Genomic DNA, 27,117 nt, shown 5'->3' on the forward strand with positions numbered 1-27,117 from the left:
TTTCCTGAGAAAACAGAGGTCAGGTGAAAAGGAAAGATGTAATTTAGCAATGATGTGACCCTAAGAAGCTAAAAATCTCATTTCTTGCCTTAACTTTGGACGGTAGACAGCCCTTTGCCTAAGAGATGGCCTGGAATCTCCTGGTGTTTTGAGCATGAGCCAGAGTGGCAAAACAATTTTTAAGCTGAAGAAATGGAGTTGGAGGGGGTCACCTGACCCATTAATGCTGGGCTGAAATAGTGGTGGAGCAGAGGAAAGGATGAGGAGTAACAAACCAGGGAGAATTCTGAAGCAGAAAACCTTCTACATTCCAAAGTGACCTGCTGATGATAGATGTCAGGCCCAGCCACTGCTGCCTCCAACGTGAAGGGTCACAAGGAGAAATCTACAAGGCAGAATAGAGCTATAGGGATAGGAACCTGTTTTCTGCCAGTGTCTAGGAGAAAATAAGGAGCTCAAAAAGGAGCTGAGAACTGACAAACCAGACTGGAACTGCAAGAAGGAGAGAGCAGCTTTCCCTAGAGCTGGGAGTGCTTTATGCAGGCTCATGTTACATCATCCTTTTTAGCACAGTGCCTTGGAAGCAGAGTGGCAATTCAGCCCCAGCAACAAACTCCAGAACTCCTCTGGTCTCTTAGCAACTCCTTTTCACTCTAATTAAATTCACTCCCAAACAGAGAAAGAGGGGGAGAGAGCTGTAAATGTTAAGAGAGTGGTCTGGTCTGGGCCTCAAGGCAGTTTCACTCAATGCCTGGCTGCTTCACATACTTTTCCTGGGCTTTTGGCCATATCCCTCCAGTCTCCTTGTTTTCCTCACCCCTTCACTAGGAGGAAAGGATTCGCTTTTTCAGTCCTTTGTGCCTATTGTTGATTCAGATGGCAAATTAATTAAAAAACAGTACTGTGTTCATGCTACAGTTAGCAGAACATGGCTCTGCTCTCAGTACAGTGTGTGGCACTTCAGCTATATAGAAAATTCTTATACCCAGGGAGATCAACTAGACACAATGCACACCTGACTGAAACACTAAGATTTTCCAGTTTCCAAATAATTTTCGTGCTAAGCTCAGCAGCTTGAGCAGTTCATGGTTCACGCAAATGTTCTGGTATGGCTGTGTGTGTGCCTACACACCCCTCACTCTCTGGGGCAAAGTCTGCTTCAGAATAAATTCATCAAGCCAACAGCGTTACGCCAGGGATCGGCTGAGCTGCTCGAGTTGTGCTCTGAATTTTAACAACTCCCCAAACTCAGAAGCACAACAGCAAGGAGTGCCCAAGCTGTACTGGCCAGTGGATAAAAACCAGCTGGTCACCACCTGAAACCCAGCAGGGCTGAGCTGATATTCACGGGAAGCTCAGCCAACATCCAGCCTGAGCCGCCTCAAAGATTATTGCAGCTTGGCAAGTTTTGCTGCAAGCCCCACACAACCTTTAGCCTGGTAACCAAACTTTGCACGTTCCCAGTGCACGTTTCAGGCAGCTGGAGCAGGGACCTGCTCTCCTCCCGCCTCCCCTGTGCCCCACGCTGTATCTGAGCTCATGGAGCAATGCCTGGTGTCTCTTACCTCTGCTGTCTGTCTGTCTCATGCAGGGAGGCTGGGTGGGCACGGGAGCAGTGCCTGGGCAGCCCTGGGAGGAGGAGGAGGGGGGGATGTGCTGGCCAGAACTCCCGGCCAAGGGAATCTATTTATGATTAACCGCAGGCACAGCTGAGCTCCACAACTGCTCCCTGCCCAGGGTGCAGGGGGCCGCTTCACCGCAGGGCCAGGAAAGCTTCTGTGATTATTTTTGTTCATGCAGAGCCAGATTTTCCCCTTGCTCTTTAAAAGACTTTTCTCATTTTTCAGATTCCTTTCCTGTTAGATTTTTTTTTAAATCAGTGAATTCTTTGCTCGCTAAAACAATGCCTTTGCAGACTGAGCCCCTTTGTGCTTATTCCTAAAAAGCAGAGGAATCACATTCGTGCCTCCCCCACAGCTTTGCCAAATGCAGCTGTTAAAGCTCTTTCTTCCCAGGGTGAGAGCTCTACCCAGCTCTTGGCCTCTTCAGCAAGGAAAGCTGTAGGTCTAAAGACAGCTGTGGCCACATTTTTTATGAATGCAGATACCTGGCTACACCCAAAACATGAGTTCACAGCGAAAACTATCATAGTCTCCTCTTATAATGACAGCCCATTCTAGAAGGTCAAGGGCAGCTTTGAACAAGGACTGTGAAATTAATGTTTGTCCCCTCCTAAAAAAAAAAATTATACTTTGATATCTAATGCACTGGTATGGTACATGTTTCTGTTTTATATTCTGCAGAAAATATCAGAGCTGAGATTTAGACAGCCATGAAGGAACTGATTTACAGGTTAAAAGACAGACATGATTCTGTGCAGCTTCCATGCAGAACATAAAACTAGCTGAAGTAAATATTGCTGAAGTAATCAGGGTCAGAGAACTGATTTTACTGCAATCCATTAATCAGGAAATTGTAAAACATAAGTTGTTAAATCAGTATTTGCACTTTACACTCGTCCCTTTCAAAAGAAATTTCTCGCAACTTCTGTTTAACCCAGCAGTAAAAAATTGTGTCTTATTTTCTACATCCTTCCAGTCTCTTCAACTAAACACATCCAAGGAAACTTCAAACAAAGCTTGCTGAGTTACAAAGACAATCTGCCTCTGACTTCTGCTACCCAGTCTGGAGGGAATTTAATTGCCGGAATGATAGATTGCACCCTCAGATACCATAAATGGATGTCGAAGATTTTGTGAACATTATGTTCTTCCTGGGAGGATGGGTAGCCAGATGTACTGGAAAGAAAATGTGTAGGTAAAATAACATTTTTTTAAAAAATACACACAAATTATAATGACAGAGTTTTATTTTCCATTAAATCTATTTGGAAAGACTGCAGGTCTTCCAACTTTGGAATATGCACCCCATCAGTTCAATATTTTTGAGGAATCTATCTGGACCATCACGTTTTTTACATACTCTCAGGGAAGATGCCTTAGTAAACAAGCTGGCCACTCAGTTTCCAATTCTCAACATCATCTCAAGGTGATCTTGAGCAGTGGTCACCCAAATCCAGCCTGTCACATTAGGTAAGTCAGGGATAAGGATGTTTTTCTTGATTTGTCATTTTTGCCCTTAAATCCAGTAGAAAATCAGCCTGTTGGATTTTTAGCTCAGCTTTCCAACATGAACCTGTGAGTCTCTGAGACAAAATGGGGCAGGTCAGACGGGTCTCTGAGGGCACCACTGAAGCCTTGTGCTTATCCCAGCTCTGGAACTGCTCCCAGCAGGCTTCTGCAGGGTGAGATACGGCTGACAACAGCAAGGATGGGGTTTGGAAGGAGCCAGCAGGGGACTGGCAGGAGAGAAAGCCCTGGAGAGGAGCTGGAGACAGGTTTGTGTGAGTGTGGGGCGGTGTTTAACTCACTCCCTGCCTGCTGCTGTCTGCCTGCCCCTGACACAGAGCTTGCTGCTGCTGCTGCTTCCCCCTCTGGGCCTCAGAAGCAGAAGTTAATATTAAACAGGTTCCTGAGTAAAAGGGAGCAGCTGGGAACAAAGAAATCGCCATGGCAAATTCCTACTGCTCACTGGGAGCTGGGCCCTACGGCCACCCTGGCATTTTCCTTTCTGAGTGATTCCTAGAGTTTACATCTCCCCTGGAACCTTTCCTCTCCCAGGGGTGTCACTGCTGGAGGCATTCAGGAAATGGGAAACTCCACATCACTTTTGTCACTCTGTCATGTCCACCATGGGACAGTATTTTCCTTTCCTTGTGTACCTGATTTCCAAGAGTCTATTTACAGTTGTTAGGCTGGGATTTGCTCATTGGTGTTTATCTGTTTTTGAAGCTTGTTTCTAGGCTGCCAATATCCAGGAGACCTCCTAGGGATATGCAGAATCATCCAGAACACATTTAACCATTCACTTATTTTACCTTAGTGAGAATTATGGTGCCTGGAACTGTCTTGTCAGGGCAACACTCTAACCAATATGAAAGTTTGACAAAGTCACTCTTTAGTGACTTAACCTCTTTAACTGCCTTGACATCCTTCTGCTTTCATCAGCAGATTTTCATGATCATTCTAATGGATCCAAAATAACTTCCCAGATTATCTTAATGGCTTTAAAGTATTTGAATTTTTTTTTTCTAACATGAAGTATTTATTTCCTCCAGCTGTTTTTAACAGAATGCAAGACTGAACATACACATTTTGTGCCATTTTTGAACTTTTATTTCAGTGCTGAACATTGCATGAGAAATGCTCTGTGATGGAATCAGGTGCAGTAAATAAGTTTCTTCTTTTAGATACTAAAAGGTATTCCAATTCTCATGGGACAGTTTTCCATTGAACATCCAGGCTTTCTTATAACAGGGATTTGTTGAGCTGAATTTATGAGCTATTTGGCATTGATCACTGTGCTGATAACATAAGGAGGCAGTCTACTGCATAGAGAGCCTGGATCGAGGTCTTTATTTGGGTGCTCCTTGTCCTGGATGCAGGTTGGTCTTCTACAATCATTCAAAGAAGTTATTCATTCCAAGACTGTTGGAGTTCATAGTTCATTCCAAGAACTAGCCTTTTTTTGTGTTTTATGCGTACCTGTACCTTGTTTTGAAGCTTGTTAAAATTGATATGTATATTTCGCCTCCTTTTAATTCAGAGCTCTGTTTGCCCAGGTCTGGACTCTGCATATTCCAGAAAATGCCAGCAAGCATTCCCATTGCCCCATTCCTTAAGTAGTTCAAGGGCACTGAAGTCATTGTTCCAAGGAAACCTGAGGACAGATGTTCCTCTTCTCTCCTGTGCCCTTCCTAAAGTCCAGCATCTGAGGGGACTGTCCTAGTGCCTATGTTTAGAGCACAGGCTTCATTTCAGTATTTTCTGGAGTGACTGATGGCCTGGATACATTTGATTTATTAATACATTTTCAAAGAGAGAGGCAAAATATCAGGAACACTGCAGTGACAGGGTTCTTCTGTCACCTTGTCCCTGCGCCCCAGCTTGTCACAATCTTTTGGGAATGCTTTTAGTACTTTGCTTACGGTTCTTGGCAGCAGGAAGCCAAGGGCACCATGTGGGTCGGGCAAACAGCAGTTTCACAATCAGGATTTATTACGGAACCACAGAACAGCTCGGGTTGGTGGGACCATCCTCCGGCCCAAGCTCCCTGCTCAGGCAGGGCGGTGCCAGGGTACACAGCATCGCGTCCAGAGGGTTCTGGAACATCCGCACTGAGGGACACGCTACAGCGCAAGGACACGGTGCTTCTTACCCCGTTAGCGCAGCACCGGCTGGCTCAGGGCCAACTTTTGGGCTGGGCCTTTGCGGCGCCACCGTCCCGTTCTGCTCCCGCCCCCCGCCGGCGCCACGTCGCCGTTCCGTGTCGTTCCCTCCTGGAAAAGGCCCTTTCCCGCCGCCGGCCGATCCCGGCGGGCCGAGCCGGGCCCCACGCCCCAACGCGGGGCCGCGCCGGGCGCGCTCCCGTTGGCGCCACGGGGGCGCGCTCGGGCCGCGCGCTCCGTGCGACCGCGCGGGGGCAGCACCGGCGCGGCCCCGCCCCCGGCGCGATCGCGCGCGCCCGTCCCGCTCGGCCAACGGGAGCCGCCGCTGGGCCGGGGGGGCGGAGCCGCGGCCGCGCCCCGCCCCGCGCAGCCGGAAGGATCCGCTCCCGGAAGTTCCGGCGCTGCCGCCGCTTTGCGGGATAAACAGTAATGGCGGAGGCGGTGGCGGCGCTGGAGACAACGGCGGGCGCGGCGGCCGCGGCCCTGGGGTCACCCACGGCGGCCGCGGGAGCGGCGGCCGTCGCCTTCGACTTCGCGGCCGTGCCGCCGCCATCCGCGGGGCCTGGGGGAGGCGGTTGGACCAAGCAGGTCACCTGCAGGTACGCGCCGTCCGCGGCGGGTGGGGAGGGGGAGGGAAGCGGGCGGGCGCGCCGCCCTTCCTCGTCCTTCTTTTCCTTTCCCTTCCCTTCTCCCCGCAGGCCCCCCCCCCCCCCCCCCCCGTCCCGGGGCCTTCTCCCTCACCGCCGCCCCCCCCCCTCCGCCCCTCCCCCCACGGTCACGTACGCGCTGCGCGCGCCCGCCCGTGGCGCGCGCCGGCCCCGCCCCGCGCGCGTCCCCGCGGGTGGCGAACGGCCCCGGCCCCGGGCGGGACCGGCCCCGGGCGGGGCTACCGGCGGAGGTGGCGCGGCGGCGGCGGCAGCCGAGCCCGCCGGTGGGGGCGGTGCGGCCCGCGGCCTTTCTGCAGCCGCGGCCTCGTGCGAGGGTGTTCCCTGCGGCCGAGCGCCTGCGGCCGCCGCGCCGGGAGCGCTCCCGCCGCCGCACCGGGAGCCGCGGGCCGCTCGTCATTGTGCGGGAACCGGCCCGCGGTGCGCGGCGCGAAGGGCGCCGTGCGAAAGGAAGTCCTGCAGGCGCGTTCCGCAAAGCGCGACAAGGCAGGAAACGCGACGTAATTTAAATTGTTGTGCGTTTCAATCGAAATTCAAAATTGGCGATTAACTAGTGATTGATATAGCGAAAGCTAGTTATTAAAGCGGAGAACAGGAATGGGTCGTGCCATGTTGCAGAATGTGCGAAGTGGCCCTGCCTGTTTCACACAGAGGTTCTGTGTGCTGCGTCATTTCCTATCCGTGCTTTCCTTTAAACTATATTTCTGATAAATCCCCTCTCCGGGGTTATGCAAGCCGTACTGCGTGTTTTAAAGCTTGCCAGATGGACTATTTTTAAACCTACCGTGCTGGTCGGTTGGCAGGCAGTAAGGAATTTAAAACAGTTTTGTGAACGTAGACATATATTAGTTACTATAAAGGCAAATTATAATCTAGGAGCGTTCTTCTAATTTTTTAAAATTTATTTGTTTAATAAATTAAATTACATTTAACGTGTTTGTGGACAAATAAGTTGTAAGTCGCTGGGAAGCAAAAAGGAGCATCGCTTGTTTAGGACAGAAGAGGCTCTAGATCTGCATTGAGTTCTTTTGTATCTCTGCTGCTTGCCTTTCCCCCGTTTGTTTCACGGGCAGATTGCAGCAGCAGCAGCAGCGCAGGGAGCTCGCTGGCTGTGTCTGTCTGTCCGGCGTGCCCCGCGGTGTTCAGCGCATCCCTGCTCGCTGGTGCTCCCCATCGGTCCTGGCCATGCCCCGCTCTCTGTTTCCCTTCGCGAGGCTCCGTCCAGCGGCGCTCCCGGGGGTGCCGCGGGCACAGCGTTGTGCTGCGAATTCCCCCCGGTTCATGTTTGATGGGGAAATGACCGGGAACCGTGCTTAGCTCAGCTCTAAGTGAGACACAGGGTCAGTGCTCCCTCCATTTGGGTTTGCCTCGTAATTTCTGAAGATCGAAAGGCTCAATTAGGCAAATTGGATTCATGAGGCAGCAATGGAATAGGTATAGATGCAGGATCGATTTATTGAAGACAGCCGCTGCCATAGTACAGAGGCAGTCAAGTTCATCAGTGTCCTGCAGTGCAGAGAGTCGAGGGAATATATTTATTTGCAAACACTCAGGCTGAGTGAGAAGCTAAAGCTGCTCTTTTGTAATGGTTAATGTGCTTTAATTTGAGATTAAACAATGGGATCTTGGCCTTGGATCTAATGAACGTCTCCATTCTTTGTTCTCTCTGCCTAATCCTGCTAGTTATCCCATTGCTTGCTTTATTAATTTTTATGGGGCCATTCAAGCTGAGGAAGAATAGCTTTAATCAGGCTTTAAAGTGAAATTAGCAATTCTGACTTGCCCTTCTAGGAACCTGTGATAAAAATTTTGGATTTCTATGTTTGGTTTCGATAGGATATATTCGTATTTAGGAAGATATGTTTCTTACTATTAAATTTTAGTTTACCTTTATAAATGAGCTGGAGGATTTAACAGTGAGATGAAGAAGTTAAATTTCAAAATGCAGGTTTTTAGTGTGGGAGGTAGAGCAGTTTCTCTTTGAGTAACACTGCACAATTTTTTTGTTCACAGGCATTTTTAGTTGAATCATCATAGGGGTAACGGTAAATGCTGCCTGACAAACTTTAGGGAGACAGTCCCTTCAGTATAAGGAGCTAGCACATGATGGCTGGTGCAGAAATATTGGTGTTTGAGGGAAACTGGAAGGCTTAAAACTGGTACCATAAGTTCTTGCTGTTCCTTTGAATATCTGATATTATAAATAGGTTGGTTAATGAGTTTTAATATACCAATGTGATATCCTTGGGATGGATGATTAATATCTCAGAGTGAGAGACACAATGACTAAGAAGAAGGACTTTGGTTTCTCCTACACATCCAGTTTTGCTGATGTTACCCTTCTGTTTTTCTTGCAGCTAAAGTTTAGAAGTCTCAGGGTGAAATATAGGAAATTATGTTCCCTAAGAGATGACGAGAAAGGTTGTTGGTTGTTTTTTTTTTACTTCTGTGGTTTAGTAATTTTCAAGGCTTGTCTTTTGTAAAAATTTATCATATTTTCAGCTGGATTAAACAAGGGGAACAAAGCTAATTCAGAACTTGTTTGTATTATGAACCTTTTCTTATTAATATGTTTGAAATAAAAAAGAAAGTTGTCCTTACCGAGTTCCTCAGTCCTTCTGGTTGAGATGGCTACATGGTTTTATTGAGCAGTGCTACAGCCAATCTTGTTTTTCCAAAGGCTTGACAGTGTTTGTTCCGAGCTTGTGTTTCCCAGATGTCACACGACATTAAAAGTCATCAAGTTGATGTAAACAAATTGCATTTCACTTGTTTGCTTTAGACCTGAGTGCAAATAAAACCCATAGCAACTAAGTGCTGTACTTTGAGAGCTGTCTCTTTGCTGTTCTTCCTGAAAACCTGGGTGAGGTAATTTTTTCTGTTTATCTGAAGAGAGTGCATCAGAAAAGTCAGGCCTCCTTAATTCTGTGCAGCACCAGGGATGAGGTGCAGGGCACAAACCTCCTGACAGCCTGCCTGGATTGCCCATTCATGGCTGCTCTGGTCTGCATCCCTGGGAACTGCTGAAGGAGGTTTTGGAGAAGGGACAATCAGCTAAATGCTGTGAAGATCAACTTTTTTTTCCCCATTTTACTAACTCCAGGAGAATTTCATTGGCAAGTAATGTGGCTGAACACCCAGGAGCTGTGCTAGAGCAGCGTGCTTAGCTTCTCTCCTGCTGCCTTCTTCCCAGGAGTTCTCAGCCTCTGTGTGGCACCTGAGGAGGCCGATGCCTGCAGATGGATGTTATCCTGAGCTTCCCCATCTGCCACTCATGGCAGTGTTTGGGTTTTGAAGGAGGTTTGCTGTTAGCTGTAACACTCTAATTTAGCTGAACCAGTAGGTTGATAAAACAAATTAGCATTACCTGAAAGCAGAAACCTGAAGTAAAGAACAGAATACATCTGAATAAGGAAACGCATTGCAAGCTTCCAAAGCTGTAGAAGGAAGAATTTGGAATAGGACTTTGCCTATTGAGAAATAGGAATATTGCCTATTGAGAAATACCCCTGAAAATCAGGATATGCACTTTTGATCAAGGCATTCATAACTAGACAGGTGTTGAACCTTTTTCAGTGATAAAATGCCAGTGCAGGCAGTTATTAATTTTGTCTAGTTGTTCCATGTGTTAGTGTTACTCATGTTTTCTGCAATCATGCAGTGAACTGAACTGGGGAAATGATCTGTGCTTGGACCCTGATGAGTTCTCTAGTCTGGCTCCCCAAGCAGCTTAACCAAATTACACTTGTATATTTGAATTGGAAGGACAGAGAGCACTGCCACAATAAGTGCTTTTTTGGATGACAGCATCACAGAGGCTCAGAGAAAATCCAATTATCTGCTTGTCTTGATCTAGTTTTATCTTTTCAGATGAAATTACATGTGTTCTCTGACTACTTGACCAAATGCAAATTTCAGATGTCCTTCTACATGTCTGTGTGTAAGGCATATAACTCATATATTTCTCAGTTTTAAGGATGCTTTATTCCTATAACCAGAATGAAGAGGCTGGTATTGCTGTTGAGTAGGGTTAAATTGAATACTCTGTGTAAGTAAAGATACTCTCCAAAATAAATTTCATTATTTTACCCCAAAAATAATACACTCTTTTTTTTTTTTTTTTTACTTGGCTAAAGTGTTTTAGCCAAACACTGCAATTTTAAATGTAAAGTGATACATTCTTTGTGACTGTAAAGTAAAAATCTTACCTCTTGGTGAGGGGGAGGGCTGTGGAAGAAGTTGGGGTGTAATCCTAAGAGAAATACATTTTTCCCCTTCCACTCCAGCCTTCTTGTTCAAATAATGCTGAGTTTGCTGCATAGGATGGAAGGCCTTTAAGAGTGATGTGTGAATTAGAGCCTGGAGTGTTTAATGTTTATTTTATGCCCTTTATAGCCTGCCATTTCAATATAATAATTTGTGGCAACTTTCAGAATTACATAGAATCTGCATTTTCAGAGGATTTTCTGATGTAGATTGGAAAACAAGGAAAGGAGTTTGGAGCTTCATTTTCCCTATCACACAGTGGGAAAATCTAATTGTGGGGCTTATTAGAAATCTTGTTGGCCAAATAGTTTCTATCAGATGTCCTCACTTCAGGCAGGAGCCTTTCTGTCAGTCCCTTATTTCAGCAGCAGCGGTGTCCCAACACATGGCTGGCTCAAGGAGCAGAGTGGCTGTGCAGAGTGGCTGGGCAGTGATGTGATCCACATTAAAAATAACCATGTGGGCAGCAGAAGGAATGCCAGGCTCCATTGCAGCCATTTCCTGCTCTGTGCCAGCCCGTGGCTGTGAAGCTGCTGCCCCAGCACTTGGGGGAAGGGATGCTGAGTGGAAATGAGCAAAGGGTGGAGGTAACACTTGTTAAAGAACAAACCTTAAGCAATCTGAAGTCTTTTTTACCCTTTCAGTGTGACTCCCATTTCTTAAAAGCAGTCAAGCCAGAAATTCCAGTTAGATTCTAGTTCTATGACTTCATGGGTGGTTAGGTTTGGTTTTGGTTTTGTTTGGGGGGCTTTTTTTGTTTGTTTGGGGAAGAGGGGAGATCAAATATGGGTGTTTTAACGGTTGGGTATTGGTTTTTTCCTTTTGACATGGGTCTTCGTAGGTGTTTAATGCTGTTGGGTGGGCGAGTGTGACTTTTAGGGGGGTTTGTGTGGTTTTTTTTGAGAGATTGCTGATTGTATATTTGCAGGGATGGGCCTTGTTCTGTTTTTGCAACACCCTGTTCCTGCTGTTTGTGCCTCCACCTGACCCTGCAGAACCTCATCTGCTTGTTTTTTATGTAGGATCACATTTCTTACCTGGTTGATTTGTCTACAGAGTACAGACAGGGGATTTGGAGTGTGAATTGCAGCAAGTGTTAGCTTGAGTTCTGTTAAGCTAGTTGAGATTTTTTTTTCTTGTTATGTTGAATACACCACTGGTATTGCATATGGAGGGTTATCAGCTCTCTAAACACTCAACCTCAGGTTTTAATATTTCCCTAAAAATGGATTGCAGATGTAGCTCTACTTATATCATTTAGTGCATTGTTCACTGGCTTTATCTGACTTCTTAAAAATGCAGTAGACTAAATAGCTGTGTAGAAGTGCATGCAGTTCAGCATCTTATCACCTTTCCTGGCCAGGAATATCTGCTTGAATGTCCTGTTCTGTGAAGAGCTATCCTAATCTTAGTTGTGGCTGCTGAAAGATGATCCCTGTCTCTTGTGCTGGCTGTGAGGCTGCACTCAGCTGCTTGGAGGGCCTGGTTCTGCTGGCTCTGCAAAGTGCTGAAAGTGTGCCACAGGAGGAGGGCACGTTGCACATATGCACGTTGTCTGCATATTGTCTGCTTCTCAGCCTTCCCTCAGGTGGTGTTTTGTATGAGACCTAAATCCTCACAAATTTTCTTGTTTACTAGCTCCTCCTATTTCCAGTGAGTTCAGAGTCTGCAGCTTGTTAGCTGGAGGCAGCGTGGCTTCTTTCTAAACTGAAGTGTTGGTAAACATTTATGGATTCAGTTTTCACCCAGGGGTTTTTTCATTTTTTCCTTTCTTTCTTTGCTAATACTTCTGTGTGGATTGGGAAAGGTGTACTTGAACTTGTCAGTTGTAGTTTTGAACATACTGTATCTGAACAGTTACGGTGCATTGAATTTCTAGAGGCTTGTTCTTCTAGGTTAAAATTGAAAAATTCTTGAAAACCACTCTACAGTTCTCTTGAATAACTGAATTGAAGATACTGAATTAAACTTGTGGTACTTGACATGCTAAAATTGATCAAGCTGTCCTCAAAAGCATTGAAACTGTCCCAAGTTTTTCAAGACAAGCAGCACAATATTGAAGCATAGTGCTTTGATTTATTTGGCTCCTATCACAGGAACTAATGTGTGTGTTTTGTCAGATGTAATTATCCATCACAAACATGTTTTTCATTCTTGGAGAGGAAATCACATTTGATTGAATTATTTATGAATCCAGAATAGATTTAAAATCTTGGGTGATTTAGGGTGTGTCTGGATTTGAGTCTTGTATCCATTGTTGGGTTTCAGTAAGGTTTTTGCTTGTGTCAGGGCACAGGGCTACAAAGTAAAACTTAGTGCCAATATATTTGGTCCAAGACTCTTTCCTCTTAGTGTCACACCCCAGGATAACTTTGCTTTTACAGATTTGTGTATTTTCCCCAGGCTTTTGTAAGAGCAAGTCTCTAAATGTGCAGCACAGTTCACTGGAGTAGCTGAGGCTTCATCTTTCCTCAAATGTTCTTATTTTTATGGTTATACTGGGGCAAGGTCCCATGAGTCTTTAGTGCTGTTGTTAATACAGCATACCTTGATTTATAGAACAATAAGATCATCCAAATATTTTTGCTGCTTCAGTGCTTCTCCCTAACTGACCATTATCTTCTCTTCCAGATACTTCATGCATGGAGTCTGCAAGGAAGGAGACAACTGCCGCTACTCCCATGACCTCTCCACCAGTCAGTCTGCCATGGTGTGCAGGTATTACCAGCGAGGCTGCTGTGCTTATGGAGATCATTGCAGGTAAAGAGATGCCCTGGCCATCCTGCAGCAAGCTGTGCACTCTGAATCCCTGCGTGCAGAGCTCAGGGAAAGACAGTACATCTTAGTGCTTTTCTTTTCTGTTGCACTTTAGGTATTTTTAAAAAATAGCTTTTCACTGATTCTCTTGTCTTGCTAAATACTATGCTATGCAGAAAAATGAGCAAAGGCAAGGTGGTAACTGGTTTTCATAAAAGTGATAGCTGTCAGTGCAGGGAGTTTTCTTACATTTTATTAATAACATGAGTAGATTAATTGAAATCTGAGATTACATTCAGACTAGCTGAGTGGATGAAAATGAGTTACACTATGTAAGTGATCATAAAAGCCTGAATAGGTAAGAATTTATTTTCTTTATGTTGTTTCTTGAGGAATCGGTACCGTGACACTGGAGCTACCATTTTAGGAAAGTAACTGGAGTTTGTCATATAAGTTGCCTGTACAAAATTGCTTTATGAAAACATACTATGAATTGATCCATACCCCTGAAATTACAATAAAAAAGAAAGTGTGGAGAAGAAAACCAGATAGTTTCCTAGTAGAGCAAAGCTTTACAAGGGCTTAGGAATGTTTCCTAATTTATTTTATTAAAACTTACCAGAAGTTTTAACATTGTGTCTTATTGCAGCTGTAATTAGTGATTAAACGTTTGCATCATTATTTTATATGGTAGCTCATAGTTAGCTTTGCTTTCATGTTTCATGAAGGGTTACTATATGTGAGAAAGGTAACAAACAATGCCTCTTTGTAGTCTTCTGTCTGCCAGTGTTGTTTTTTTTTAATTGTGTGGATCAGTGGTCTTCCAACGTTGGATCATGCACCCCATCAGTTCAGTTCAATATTTTTGAGCTCCCACCAACATATACATATATTTATAATTTATATGTGTGTATCTACAACTACTACTGTACTAATGTTACGTACATTATAAAACATATGAATTTTAAATTTTAAATTTAATTTTGAAAGAATTTTAAAGATTTTTAAAATTCTTTTAAGTTTTTTAATTGAAAAGAATTTTTTAAAAGTGTATTAAAGGTGAAATGAAAAATACTTAATAAATATTTTATAAACAGTCCAAAGCAATTTTTACTGTCACTAAGAGCCTGATTAGTAAAAATATTTTTTTACTGACAGTAATATTGATTTATTGGGATTTTTTATTGTTTAAAATCTCAGTGTAGCATTTTGTGATACAGTTATTTGAAGGCCTCATTCAAAGTTCAGTTTATTTCAGTCCTTGGTTTTAATGGCAGTTGTAGCTGAAAAAGATCTTTCACAAAGATATGCAGATCCAAAAGGAAGTGTATTGTTGGCTGCCTGTACTAATGTGTGATAAATTTAGCTGGTAAGTTTCCACCTTCCCTGATGTCAGTCAGCTCTTAGTGCAGATTCACTGGAAGGTGTTGCATTTTTATATTTTTAGCAAATGGGTCCAACATACACTGGAATTCTGATTTTGCAAGATTTTTAAACATGTTAGAGAAATCACTTTCCAAGTTTTTTAAGTGAACAAGATATGAAAGGTTTTTGTTGTTGAGAAAAAGGTTTTTTGTAATTGACACACTTTGATTGTTTTTGGCAGTATAATAACACAATGGTGGAAACACTTCATTTTCAAAGTGTTGTCTCCATACCACAAATTTCCTTCAAAAAGCACTTATCTGTTTGTAGAATGACTTTATCTTGGAGAGACAGTTGGAATCTGGTTGGGTTTGGCTGGTTTGGGTTTGTTGTTTTGGTTTTGGGGGTTTTTTTAATATCTGCTCAGCAGCATACAGCTGGCAGTGACTTGTCATCACAGAAAAGGGCAGCAAATTTGCAGCACTTGTCTTTGTGAAATAAACATGCATAACTCATCCATGACAATTTTTAAGTGCTTTGCCATGAGATAATCAGCAAACATCTGTGTGCTACAGAAGATTTTCATGGTAGCTCTCCACCTCTTAACTGCAGTAAACATTTGACTGTTTAAAGTCTAGATTGATGACATTTTCTAGTGTCACTTGGCTGCTTCTGGATCCATCTTTGCTACAATGTTTTGCTCGTGAGTGATGCAGTGATGGATTTCTGGTGGGGTGCTTTCCCTGTAGCCTCACCCTGCAATCTCTTACTGTGGTCAGGGCAGCTGCTGCTTCAGTGGTTTTACTTGCACAGTTTTTCCATAAAGCATTGTTTTTATTAAAGTAATTGTATACTACTGAGAAGATATCTCCTCCAGTGAATCTTTTTGTCTTTGTTAAAGAAGTAATTTGTTGAGAATGTTTCTCTACTGGTGCATCTTTGGTGTCTCACAAAAAGTAGTTCATATTGAAACAGAATCTAGCAAGTATCATAAGCTGAGATGTGAAAAACATCTATACTTTTCCTTCTGCCATACAGCAAACTTCCCACTCTGCACAATTTATTCTACTGCTTGTTTCTTCAAACTCTAGCAGTGTTTTCTGTGTTTCCCAACAGTATTTGCTGACAAAGGAATGCATTTTACTTTGTAACCATATTGTTTTCCATGAGTTATTTCAGTCATTTTTACCGCAGCGGGAAGAAAAAGTAGTCCAGTGGCATATGGCTTTTTGTCTTTCATTGTTATGTAACAAGCCTCAAAAGAGATTTCTAAACCTTTTGTGTGAAGTTCTGCAAAGTAGTGGATTGAGTAGCACATGACTTGAAACATCTTGGAAAAAAATGTGGAGGTTTGCCTTTATGTTCCAGATGTTGTGATTTTCAATGCCTTGCTAATTGAGATGGCTCCATCCTTTCAGTAGCTGATATCTCAAGGTGCAGCATACAGTGAGGGCATGGTTCTTTATTAATAAACAGTGAATGTAAATCCATATTTCAGATTGCCTTCTTGGTAATCTTGATCTCTTCTGTGGTTCCCTCCCCCTGAGTTCAAGAGCTGATTAGGTTGGCATTGTTTTGCTTTGTAGTGTGGCTGATGAGGAGCTGGTAGCAGGAGTAGAACTGTTAGCTCTGACATTTTCTTGTTGGCTTTTGCTCACGTTATCAGTGCTCTCACAGCTGCAGGCATCTTTTCAAGCCACTTGTTCACTTTGTCAGGGCTGGTTTAGGTAAAACAAGATCAGATAATCTGTTGCTCCATTAAGTGGGCACTAGCAAAGTTCAATATGTCACAATGTGCTGAAGGTGAGCAGACAAGGGAGTGCCACTGTCAACCCACTGGGTGATGGAGCACCTCCTTCAAGCACCTCACATGTACCACACATGGTCTCTCTGACATATGGGCTGTGAGAACACTGCCATCAATACGTATCTTAATAGTAATAATAGTAATTTATTGTGTTTTTAAGGGGAAAAAAACTCTAAGTTGTAGTATTTTCTTCCTGCACCCCATTGGGTTGCCTTTGGAGGCCACGGATGGAGAGATCAGAAGACTAGAATTTTAAATTTGTGCTTCATAGGAGTAGGATTTACAAGCTGACATTTGGTTAGGAGCACCTCTTTAATATGCAAGAATTGTGACACTTCTTTGTTTTCAATCTGACACAAGCTAAGTGAATCACAGTCACTTCAAACTTCTGTATGATCTCAAAAAATTCCCTCCTGTTGTCTTTGAAATTAGTCAGCAAATATTAAGACTACAACAGTGTATGTGTCATTTATTTTCCCCACGTAGTCTCCTAGTTGCTGGAAGACAGATTTTTGAGAGAAATGGGGCCTTCCTGTTTATTGTGGATGGTAGGGTGAAAAGGGTTCTGATTATCATTTTCCACAATAAACTGAAAGAGGCATTAAGAATAATTACTCAAATCAGTGTAAAATGTGTATGAGGCAAGATACTGAGACACAGGAAAAGAATAATTTCTGTTGGTGGGGAATCTCTGAATCTGTGCCAGCTGAGGCCAGGTTGCCCAAGGCATTGTCCAGCTTTGAATATCTGCAAGCATGAAGATTGTGCAGCCATTCTAGTATTTAACTACTCTTAGAGCATTTTTTTTTTTCCTAATATTCATAACTGTAACTTCCTATTTTGGACTGGTGTGTACTGCCTGTCATCCTATCACTGCACCTCTTAGAAGATCTGGCTGATCTTTCCTGTGGCTTCCTGTGAGGTAGTTGGAGACAGCAGTGTCTGTCCTGAGTCTCCTCCTTATAGAGCTGGATGAACTAATTTTTCTCATTCAGCAATACTGCACATGTGTAATAGGTAACTGACCTGTTTGGGACATATTTGAAGATTGTTCTGTGTGTAAGAATTGTGGTCTTTTTTGTCCAGAAATCTCAGAGTACCTTGTGTTCTCTTGAGCAATGCTGAGAGATTGCACAAGTGGAAGCATTTCTCCATAGTCATCAGTGATTTTCTCATCTTAGCCATTTCTGGGTCCTCCTTGCAAATAGCATGTTCACATCTTCATTAGTTCATTTTCAGTACATGAGGCTGCTGTCTGGAGGTATTTTTTTGTGGAAAGTTGACATGATGTGTTTTAACTTTTTAGATATGAACATACCAAGCCACTAATACAGGAAGAAGTGACTGATGTTAACCCAGAGGCAGAAATCTATCCATCAGTGTCCTCAGAGTTTGCGTCGCTCCCTGAAACAGTTGAAGAATTTATTCCTGAGATAGAAGATGAAAGCACAGATCTGGCAGCAGCAGGAGTAGGGGCTGAAGACTGGGTGAATGCAGTGGAGTTTGTCCCTGGGCAGCCATACTGTGGACGTGGTAAGCTGATCATGGGATAACAGTGAATTTCTATCATGGCTCAACAGATTCTGTGTAGTGTATTTATTTTAATGCATTTGAGTACAGCTATTCATATTTATTGATCAGTTCAAGTCAGCTTGGGTTTTCCAGCATGAGTAGTCAGACTGACTGTTTCATTCTGAAACCAGGTATATTTCAGGTCAGTCTCTGCATGACTGGCTTTCTCTTGTTATGTTTCTGAATGACTTGAGAATCTCCTTTGAAGTTTAGTTTGCATATGGGATGGGAGAGGAAATTACTGGTGATAAAATTAATATTGCTGCTCTGGAGAGATAATCTGCTGCCTTTGTGGTTTGGGTTGGTTGATATGGTTTGGGGTGGTTTTGCAGTCTTTCAAAGGTTTTTCAGTGGAGATATGGATTCCTGTAAAAGGAATTGAAGCCTAATGCTTACTTTTGTGAATCCCATGGCCAGAGGCTGAAAATGACTGATTCTAGTTTGCTTTCTGGAACTCAACTTTCAATACTGTGACAGCTCCCAAGGAGAATGAGACTGAAGAAACTCATCAAATGGGACTACACTATTTGAGGAGCATACATCTCATCTGTTTTTCCTGCCAAAATATAACAGTCTTCAAATTGAAGTGAAAAGTAGGCTGAAGGTGTTCACTTTAAAATCTTTTTTAAAATATTTGTCTCTCTAAGGCATGAGGAGGCTATGAGTGTTTAAATAAATATTTGAATTCAAAATGGACATCTTGCATCCAGAAGAATTTGAAGATCTCATGGAGTGCTCAGATTATACTGCTTTGTCTCCATGGCACTGCTCAGATGCTCAGATTTGGAAAGAGAATGACTTTCTCAGTGTTACAGGGTGCTGCTTGGAGCCTCCTGCCAACCAGTTTGAGGAGAGTGAAGAGGAATGGTCAAGTGACACAAACAGTTTGCTACTGTTGTTGAGAAGTTTGGTTATGGAATTGTGTAATAGATGTGAACTCTGTGAACTTGAGTATATCCCAAAGGATTGAAAACTTGACAGCTGTCTGTGAATGTGCCACCTTAGTGTCATAAAAGATAGAGCTTCTGTGCTTGTTGAGACAAAGGATTTTAAAATATATTTTAATCAGAATATAATATTTAGATTGAAAGGACCTCTGGATTTCATCTAGTTTGTTTCCTGCTTAAAGGTTTCCAGGGACTTTGTTTAGTTGAATCTCTATCCTCAGAGATGTTCAAAGGGCCATAACCTCTTGGTATCCTTTGTGGTGTTTGACTTCTTTCACAAAGAAAGCCTCTTTCCTAGTATGTAATTGGATTTTTCCCTGCCTCAGCTTGCCTTCTGTCTCTTGTCATTTGCACATCTGAGAAGAGTCAGTTTCTTTTCTTGGGAGTCAGCCCCATTAATGACTGGCTGGCCCTCCACTGGAATCAATTAATTGCTGGTTTGAGCAGCTAGGGATCTTTTAAATACACACAGTCCTTATAGAAGAGCTGGTGCTTCTTCCTGAAGTCCAAGTCACTACACTGTTAACTTAGTATTACTAAAGCAATTTTTTTTCCTAGACATACTTTTCATGCAAACTTGTGCAAGATTGAGTTAAATAGCATTCTCTTCTGTGAATCTTGTTGCAAGTCTGTTTTATAGCTTTTGAAACTTGATGTAAACATACTCATCTGTTTCTGTTCTGAACAGTGCTACATGATGATAATTCCCACAGTGACTTTAAAAAAACTTCACTTTTCTGAAGCAACTGTCTTTATTAAGCTACAGAAATAAAAATGTGTGCAGTGTGTTCTGTAGCGTATGCCTTAGAGCAGATTATTCTTGTCAAATTGATGGAGAAATGTACTGATACTTGGAAACTTCAAAATGAAATCTATTTCTCAAGGTTCCCTAGAAGCCTGTGTGTTTCAAATTTTCTTGAAAATGATAAAGATTCAAGGCTGGCAGTTTAACCATGCATAGCTGGGACTATAATTCTCACCTTTTACCATGATTCTCTGATTCAGGACTAAACCTGGTATCTTGAAGATGAGTTCAGGACCTAGCATAGAAAATAGTGATGATTCTTCAGGTACTCACTTGTTAGTTGCTCAGATATACCACATTTCCATGCTTGTTCTGCAGTAATTGAGGAAGAGTAGAAAGGCAGAAATACAAGAAAGAATAAATTGGGTGTCTGTTTCCTGTTACTGAAAGATTAATGTGTTTAATGCTATGAATTGTGTCCTAGTGCAAGCAGGTGGTGTGTGGATCAAAGTTAACAAACCTGTTTTTCCACTAGTATGAATTTAACCCTGTTGACTGGGAAATGGGCAATGAGAAGGTGGAGATTGAGTCCACCTACTGGTGAGCAGAGATTTGGAAACAGCAAACAATCGCAGAGAACAAATGCTACTCTGAGGGATGTTGGATTTTTAACTGATTTGGCAGTGAAGTCTTCTGAATTTTTCTAATTGTGGTTTCAAAGAGGAAGTAAAACTGTAGCTGCTACAGTGCAGAACATACAGAAAATATACATGCTGTTCCAGCCTCACAGTAGAGAGTTTCTTCTTAGTATCTAATCTAAACCCACTCTTTTTCAAGTTGAATTTTCGTTTGAAACCATTACCCCTTGTCTTATTACTACATGCCTTTGTAAAAAGTCCCTCTTCATCTTTCTTGTAGGCCCCCTTCAGGTCCTGGAAGGCTGCAGTAAGGTCACCCCGGAGCCTTCTCTTCTCCAGGCCGAGCAACCCCAACTCTCTGAGCCTTTCCTCATAGGGGAGGTGTTCCATCCCTCTAACCATCTTCATGGCCCTCAACTAGGTAAAAAAATCTGGGACAACATGAACTTGAGCAAACACTGACAAATGCAACAGTTGAGGGACTAAAAACTGAATGGTAGTTGTGATTTTTGTTACTTCTTATGGAAGTGGAGACCATGGATTTCAAATGGGAGGGCAAGTGGGATTTCAATAAGTAAGTACATATTTTCATGTTCTGCTAAGCTACTCAGGAGAGAATGTAGAGCCTAGTACATGGTTTCTTGTCACTTTTCTTGGTGCTAGTTCACTAAAACTCATGGGGAAGAAGAGCTAATGAACATAACTTTGTTTGGGAATCTCAGACTGAAAATGAACAGGTTGCCAGGTGACTTGTTACTCAGTTACTCATTTGCTTTGAAAAGTATGTTTCTAACAAACAGACTTCTCCAGGATCACTGGGTGACCACTACAGTCTGAGATGGTTCAAGAAAGAGACTTGATCTTATCTTGAGAGCTAATATTTTTCTGCACTAATCTTCAATATTTGCTTATTCCTCAAAACTTAAGTCGCAGGGACGTGCATTTTCTTTTTCCTAAGACTAACAGACTGATACATGCCTGTTGTTATGTCTTTGCTCCATGGGGATGAAAACTGCGAGTGTGCAGCCTCTGATTAATTTTGGGGAGTCTGTCCTTCACTTTACCTGATCCAAGTATGCCTTTGGTAGTTTTTGCTTGCTTCTGCAAATCTAGTGCTTGAACAGCTTCTAAAAGTTACACTTTCTTATAGCATAAATGACTTGCTACTCTGTAACGGCTTCTGGTTATGTAAATGAACTCCAGCTGTTTACTCTGATTATAGTAATGCTTTATGTTTATTACACCTTCAGTTTCTCACTGACTGCTTTTGTCTTCTAATTCAGTCATCATCCTACTTATGTAACAATCTCAGAAGGCTGACTGGTGGTGAGGCAGGCAAGCATGTGTTTGAGGTACAGGGAGGAGTGTTCAGCAGACAGTGGCTGTCTAAAGGGGGAAGAGAAAAGATACAGTTTTCAGTTCAGCTTAAGATTAGGTGAGGGAATTGATTTAGGATTTTGCAAAACTGATAGCCAGCTTAGAATACAGGGATAATAGCTTGAATTTCAGTTTCGTGTGTCTGGCTAATTGACCAGATATCTGTTTAGGACAGTTTTTTTGGCAAATATGTAGAATGAAGTTAGTTTGAGAGATGTGGACACCACTTTTCTATCAATCCTAGAGATGCATGGGAGTCCAGAAATGAAAGTTTGTTCAGGCTAAAGAAGAGTGTGCTGATTAGCCTGCACATAAGGAATTGCTGATGTGGTATTGCCATACTAGCATTTTGCTATGCTGGATACATCCTTATTATTTCAGCTGTGTGATTCCTGGGGAAAAAAAAATGTTAACTTTAGCTGATGTGAAAATTTTAAGTAAAGTGAAATTGATTCTAAAAGCAGTGAGAGATTTGTAGCCTTATTTAATGGTTGCTGAACCAGAGTCTGTATTAAGCTGCTGATGACTAGTGCAGTTTTTTTAGGCGGACTTAGCCTGTAAATGGATCTTCCCATACCACTGAAACTTAGATAGCTTTAATCTTGTCTGGGTTGAAGGATGAAAAAATTGGTCTTGAAATTAATTGAGTGGGGAAAACAATTTAGTTTCAGATTGAGGTGTGTGAACTTGGACTGAAATGAACCTAGGTTGTTTCTATTACTCTGGGCAACCCTGAGTGTTCTTACTCCCGGTGCTCAGAATCTGAATGTGCTGCTTACTGTTCTTAATTCTGTTCCCAGCTGCTCCTTTCTGTGCTGAAGCACCCTTGCAGGAAATGGTGATTGAAGAAGAATACGAGAAGCAGCAGGCAGATGTGGAGATGAAAAAGGAGCTGTGTCCCTACGCTGCATTAGGAGAATGTCGTTATGGAGAGAACTGCGTGTACATCCATGGGGACGTGTGTGATATGTGTGGCCTGCAGGTCTTGCATCCCATTGATGCTGCACAGAGATCTCAGCACATAAAGGTAGGCAAACAACTGTCTGCTGTTTAACAGCTGTAAGTTATTGCTTCCTAGCTTCCCTCAATGACTTGTTACTAATTCCCTTTTATTTGAAGGTGTGTGCAGGTCAGGCAGTGAATGAAATTCCGGCTGTAAACTAGACTGTTTCCTGCCAGGGTCATACTCAAGAGCAGCTGGATTTCCTTATCTGTGTCGGGAGAGCAGTCTGCTTAAAGATACTGGAGCTTTGTTCTTTGCCTAGTCAAAGTGGATGGTCTTTTAGATTGCCTTTTCATGTTTAAAAGCAGTGTCTGAAGGAAGGAATTTGAACTCTGAATTGATTGTTCCCCAGTACTTGAACAAATTTTTTTTTGAGGATGAAGATTTTTTTCAGCTTAATCACACTTCATGCGTTATGCAAAACAGCAAACTGAGTTTAAAGACCTGCTTAGACCTCACCAGATGAGCAGTCATCTCTGTAGTTGTTTTCTTTGTGTCTCCTTTTCAGTCTTGCATTGAAGCTCACGAGAAGGACATGGAGCTTTCCTTTGCCGTCCAGCGCAGTAAAGACATGGTGTGCGGGATCTGCATGGAGGTGGTGTATGAGAAAGCCAATCCTAGCGAGCGCCGCTTTGGGATCCTCTCCAACTGCAGCCACACCTACTGTCTCAAGTGCATCCGCAAGTGGAGGAGTGCTAAGCAGTTTGAGAGCAAGATTATAAAGTGAGGCACTTTCCCATTCTGATTGTGCTTTGTTACTGTGGAACAGCTTAGTACCTTGTGACAACTTGCAACAGGCTTCCAGATGCAGACTGCACAGAGGCTGCATTCAGTGCATACTAACTTTTAGTTTAGGAGTGAAATAATTGTTAGGGATAACATTTACACTCTGATTTGGTTAATACCGGGTTAAGTTTGCAAAACGCAATGGTAGTAAATAACTGTTGTTTATTTAGTAGCATGTTGTCCAATGGTTACTGTTCATGTCTTGGACACCCAGGCAGGAATCTGGAAACAGATTAACCAGTTCAGAATGTATGCTGCTTAATTCATTACTGCCTTAGAGCATTATTCAGTTGGCAAAACATTTCTCCATTTAAGGCTGTTCTAGAAAATACAAAGTTCCAATCAAATAAATACAGGAAAAATACCAAAATAAATTTATTTAATTCTAAAGAAAAAGGAGTCTGTGTGAAGTGTTTTTTCAAGCTTTTCTGAGACAAGCTGACCAGCTGCCATTGCCATTGAGTTCTTGAAGAGAATGTAGGTTCACTTATAAGAGTCTAGATTGAAAAGATTTAACAGCGAGTATATGAGTACAGTACCTCTTTAAACATGGATATATGCCATGGTTTGTTATATAGGAGAGAGAGCACCCTGTAATGTGGAATTTTGCAGCACAGTCTGTTCGTTTCCCAGGTCCTGCCCAGAATGCCGGATCACGTCTAACTTTGTCATTCCAAGTGAGTACTGGGTGGAGGAGAAGGAAGAGAAGCAGAAACTCATTCAGAAATACAAGGAGGCAATGAGGTATGAGCAATGCAGCCTTTTATCAAATTGAGACTGCAGAGATAAAGGCACACGTGGAGAAGAAGGGTGTTATGTAAAGCCCCTTTTCACACCTTCTTTCCACCACCATGTGTGAAACATATCTCTGCCTAGCTGCCCACAGATGCATGCACACAGTTCCAAAGCTATTCCTGTGTTCTTTCACCTCAGACTTCCCCTTCTCTACACAGAACACTGGTAGTGTAGCCCTAAGACAGTCCAAGCTCGTGCACTGCACACCCTTGGTGTCCCTCTGCATGGTGTCCCTCAGTCCACACAGAGTGTAATTAATCATTTCTGCATGTAGGTCTTCCACTCACAAAATACCTTCTGCGCCTGGTACCTGAGATCCTTGTGGACTGCAGGTAGATGCAGTTCTGAAGTCTGATTGGGGTGTGCTGTCAGTAAGGGTTGGATATTTTCCTTTCCAGCAACAAGCCATGCAGGTATTTTGATGAAGGCCGTGGGAGCTGTCCATTTGGAGGGAACTGTTTTTACAAGCATGAATATCCCGATGGCCGCCAAGAGGAGCCGCAAAGACCCAAAGTAGGAACCTCAAGTAGATACCGGGTTAGTGATGATGATCAATTGTCCTTTCAACAGAGAGCACAGGAGGGGTGTGCATTATGTCTTCTGCCTTGAGAAGAGCCTAGGGAAATACTGACTTTTCTTTTTTCCACTTCTGCTAGAGCTCTGTAATGGTGAATTTGAAGGAAGCGGTGCTCTAAAGTTTGTGAATGCTGGAGGCCAAGATGGAAAGACTAAATTTAAAAAACTTTCTTACAACATACTGAAGTAAAAATGTTGGGTAGCAGTAATAGGGGTGTGTGTAAGGGTTAATGCTGCTGGAGGTCAGTATCTCCCCGAAAGAAAAATGTGATTTCTTGCATGTCAGAAAGTACCAGGGGCATGTCAGCCTCTGGAAAGGCTCCTGCTTTGTACCACTGGGTCACCTGGGAAATCCTTGTGTTCGTTTGCAGGCGCAGCGGAGGAATCGGTTCTGGGAGTTCATCGAGGAGCGAGAGAACGGTGACCCCTTTGAAACCGACGAGGATGAGGTGGTGACCTTTGAGCTCGGTGAGATGTTGCTGATGCTGTTGGCAGCCGGAGGGGATGATGAGCTAACGGATTCCGAGGATGAGTGGGACTTATTTCATGATGAGCTGGAAGATTATTATGATTTGGATCTATAGCACCTGTCAGTGGAGTGTGGACTGTTGTCTTGGCTTCAGGCAGTAGCTATTACCTGTGGTGTTGTGGCAGTGCCTGTGTTTCTCTTAGGCAGGCCGATCAATTCCAGGTGCTGTTGTAATAACTTTTACCCAGGGTCTGTCTCTTCCCTTCCCCTCCTTTCCCACCCCAGGAGTGTTGTTTTTCCTCTGTTTCAACAAATAACAATAAATAAATCTTTAAAATGTTAGTTTTTGTAAAAATGAATTTAACTGTCAAACAGTTAGCTTAGGTTTGTTGCTTCATCTGTGTACCCAACAGAGTTCACCCAGTTCCAGGGTTAAAGTGTTTACAGGACTTCCACACTCATTTTGAAGAGCCCAGATACAAAAATGAGCGGTGGCCATGCAGTGGGGATGTTAATTGGCTGATGGCCGTTATTCTGTCTTTGTACCAATATTTCTGATTTCAGGCCAGATACAAATAATTCTTTCTGGAATCAGCTCCGTTCCAGCCCCCTCATGTACATGTCTTCATTTGTGACTTTTGGTCTCTGTTTACTTGCACATTACTATTACTACTGTGTAACCAGAACCAGGTGTGAACGTTCTGGATTTTTACTGTGTTTAGCATGAAAGGAAAATGTCTTTGTGAAAGGAGAACTCTCTATGTGTATATACAGATAAATGTAGAGTTGGACCTCAAGGATGGGGAGACTCTGTGTAAGTTAAAAATAACAAAATCATCTTTCACCCCCTCTTGGTGCATGAAGTCTTGCCTCCAATTGGACATGAATCTGGTCTCAGCCCAGACTGGGAAACGATCCTGATTATCGCTTAACTTGATAGATGGCACTCCCTAATACACCAGCTCTCTTTCATGTGTATGATTAGGGTTGTCCAGGAGCAGAAATCCGGTTAGCCAAGGTGGGGTCAGAGGAACACCAGAGAGGACCCTTTAGCTTTATCGCTCTGTAAGTTTTAGAACTTCATGTAAACACTTAAGCCGTGAGCTTTGCTAGAAACTCGCTGTGCCTCCCAGCTGCTTTGAGGTACTTGTGCCTCTCTGCAGCTGGGTTGGGCAGGTTGCCTGGTAAAGCTGTTCAGTTTATGTGAGTTACTGCTTACAAAGGCAGTCGTGCAGTTTCTGGCTGTAATTTGCATTGAGAAATTACTTTGCCACCAAAGCCCCAGCACAGGAATTTTAACCTTGCATTACATTATTGCTGTTTTTTATTGACTTGTGGATGCCCCGTGATCTGTTTTCCTGCTGCTCTTGTCCCCTAGACTGCCTCTCCTTTCACTTTTAAATGGAATGAGAAATTGTTCTGAGGTCTATAACGTATTGTTTTGCAGCTGCCTTTTGTAAGAAGCACTTTTCCCAAATAAAAAAAGTAAAAAAAAAATTAAACAAGAAGTCAGTCTGTTCTTTCAAGTTTGAAGGTTCTGGTTTTTGACTTGATTATTTTTTTGTGTGTTTCTGTAAATGCAAAGGCATTTCTGTCACTTATTCTTAACTCCTGCAGAACTGTGTACAGAATTCCAGCATTATTAGAGCCTTTCCAGCAAAGAGCCTCTAACGCAAGAGACACATTCCAAACGGACAACTGAGAGAGCTGATGCATTGAAGGAGTATCTGGGGTCATTAGTAAGAACTGACATGTCTTGCTTTCTCAGAAATCAGTCCTCCACTGTTGTGTTAATTTTATTTGAACTGGACAAAGCCGGGTGCAGGACATAGTCTTATCCACAGTTTCCTATTGTAATGCTTTTGGGCAGCAAGTCCAAGCACTGCTACAGGCCACTTCCTGAGGCTCCATGTGCTTGTGTTCAGATAGAAACATTTTTCTGCAGAAATACACAAAGTTGCAAGTAAACTGCTAGAAGCATATTAAGATGCTGGGGACATGATTTAAAAAAAGTTTTAAGTGAACAGAGTGAAGCCATTTTTGGTTTGTTCAGCTTGTTTTT

At 43.0% G+C, this 27,117-nt stretch overlaps 1 protein-coding gene across 5 annotated transcripts; it reads left to right on the forward strand.

Annotated features, from left to right (window-relative positions):
* Positions 1 to 5,679: 5,679 nt before the first annotated feature.
* On the forward strand, positions 5,680 to 26,545 carry MKRN1 (makorin ring finger protein 1). Of its 5 annotated transcripts, XR_009274741.1 has the most exons (10): positions 5,680 to 5,886; positions 12,850 to 12,978; positions 17,454 to 17,680; positions 20,330 to 20,470; positions 22,227 to 22,453; positions 22,938 to 23,152; positions 23,849 to 23,959; positions 24,409 to 24,547; positions 24,667 to 24,828; positions 24,958 to 25,191. XR_009274741.1 is itself a non-coding variant. In XM_058804483.1 (9 exons), the coding sequence occupies exons 1-9, from the start codon at positions 5,717 to 5,719 to the stop codon at positions 25,168 to 25,170; spliced, it is 1,572 nt and encodes a 523-aa protein (XP_058660466.1). In that variant the 5' UTR covers positions 5,680 to 5,716; the 3' UTR covers positions 25,171 to 26,544. The 5 variants fall into 5 exon arrangements, 4 of the variants coding, with proteins under 4 accessions (XP_058660466.1, XP_058660467.1, XP_058660468.1 ...); XM_058804483.1 differs by lacking the exon at positions 24,667 to 24,828 and having other exon boundaries at positions 24,958 to 26,544; XM_058804484.1 differs by lacking the exon at positions 24,667 to 24,828 and having other exon boundaries at positions 24,409 to 24,523; positions 24,958 to 26,544.
* The last annotated feature ends 572 nt before the right edge of the window (positions 26,546 to 27,117 follow it).

Source organism: Ammospiza caudacuta, chromosome 5 (assembly GCF_027887145.1).
Source record: "Ammospiza caudacuta isolate bAmmCau1 chromosome 5, bAmmCau1.pri, whole genome shotgun sequence".
Taxonomy (NCBI): Eukaryota; Metazoa; Chordata; class Aves; order Passeriformes; family Passerellidae; genus Ammospiza; species Ammospiza caudacuta.

Excerpts from the sequence above, each read along its gene's own strand:
- MKRN1 (XM_058804483.1), top strand. The coding sequence starts at position 5,717 with ATGGCGGAGGCGGTGGCGGCGCTGGAGACAACGGCGGGCGCGGCGGCC. Across the intron at positions 5,887-12,849 it reads ACCAAGCAGGTCACCTGCAG|ATACTTCATGCATGGAGTCT; the intron begins GTACGCGCCGTC and ends CTTCTCTTCCAG. Across the intron at positions 23,960-24,408 it reads AAATACAAGGAGGCAATGAG|CAACAAGCCATGCAGGTATT; the intron begins GTATGAGCAATG and ends TTTCCTTTCCAG.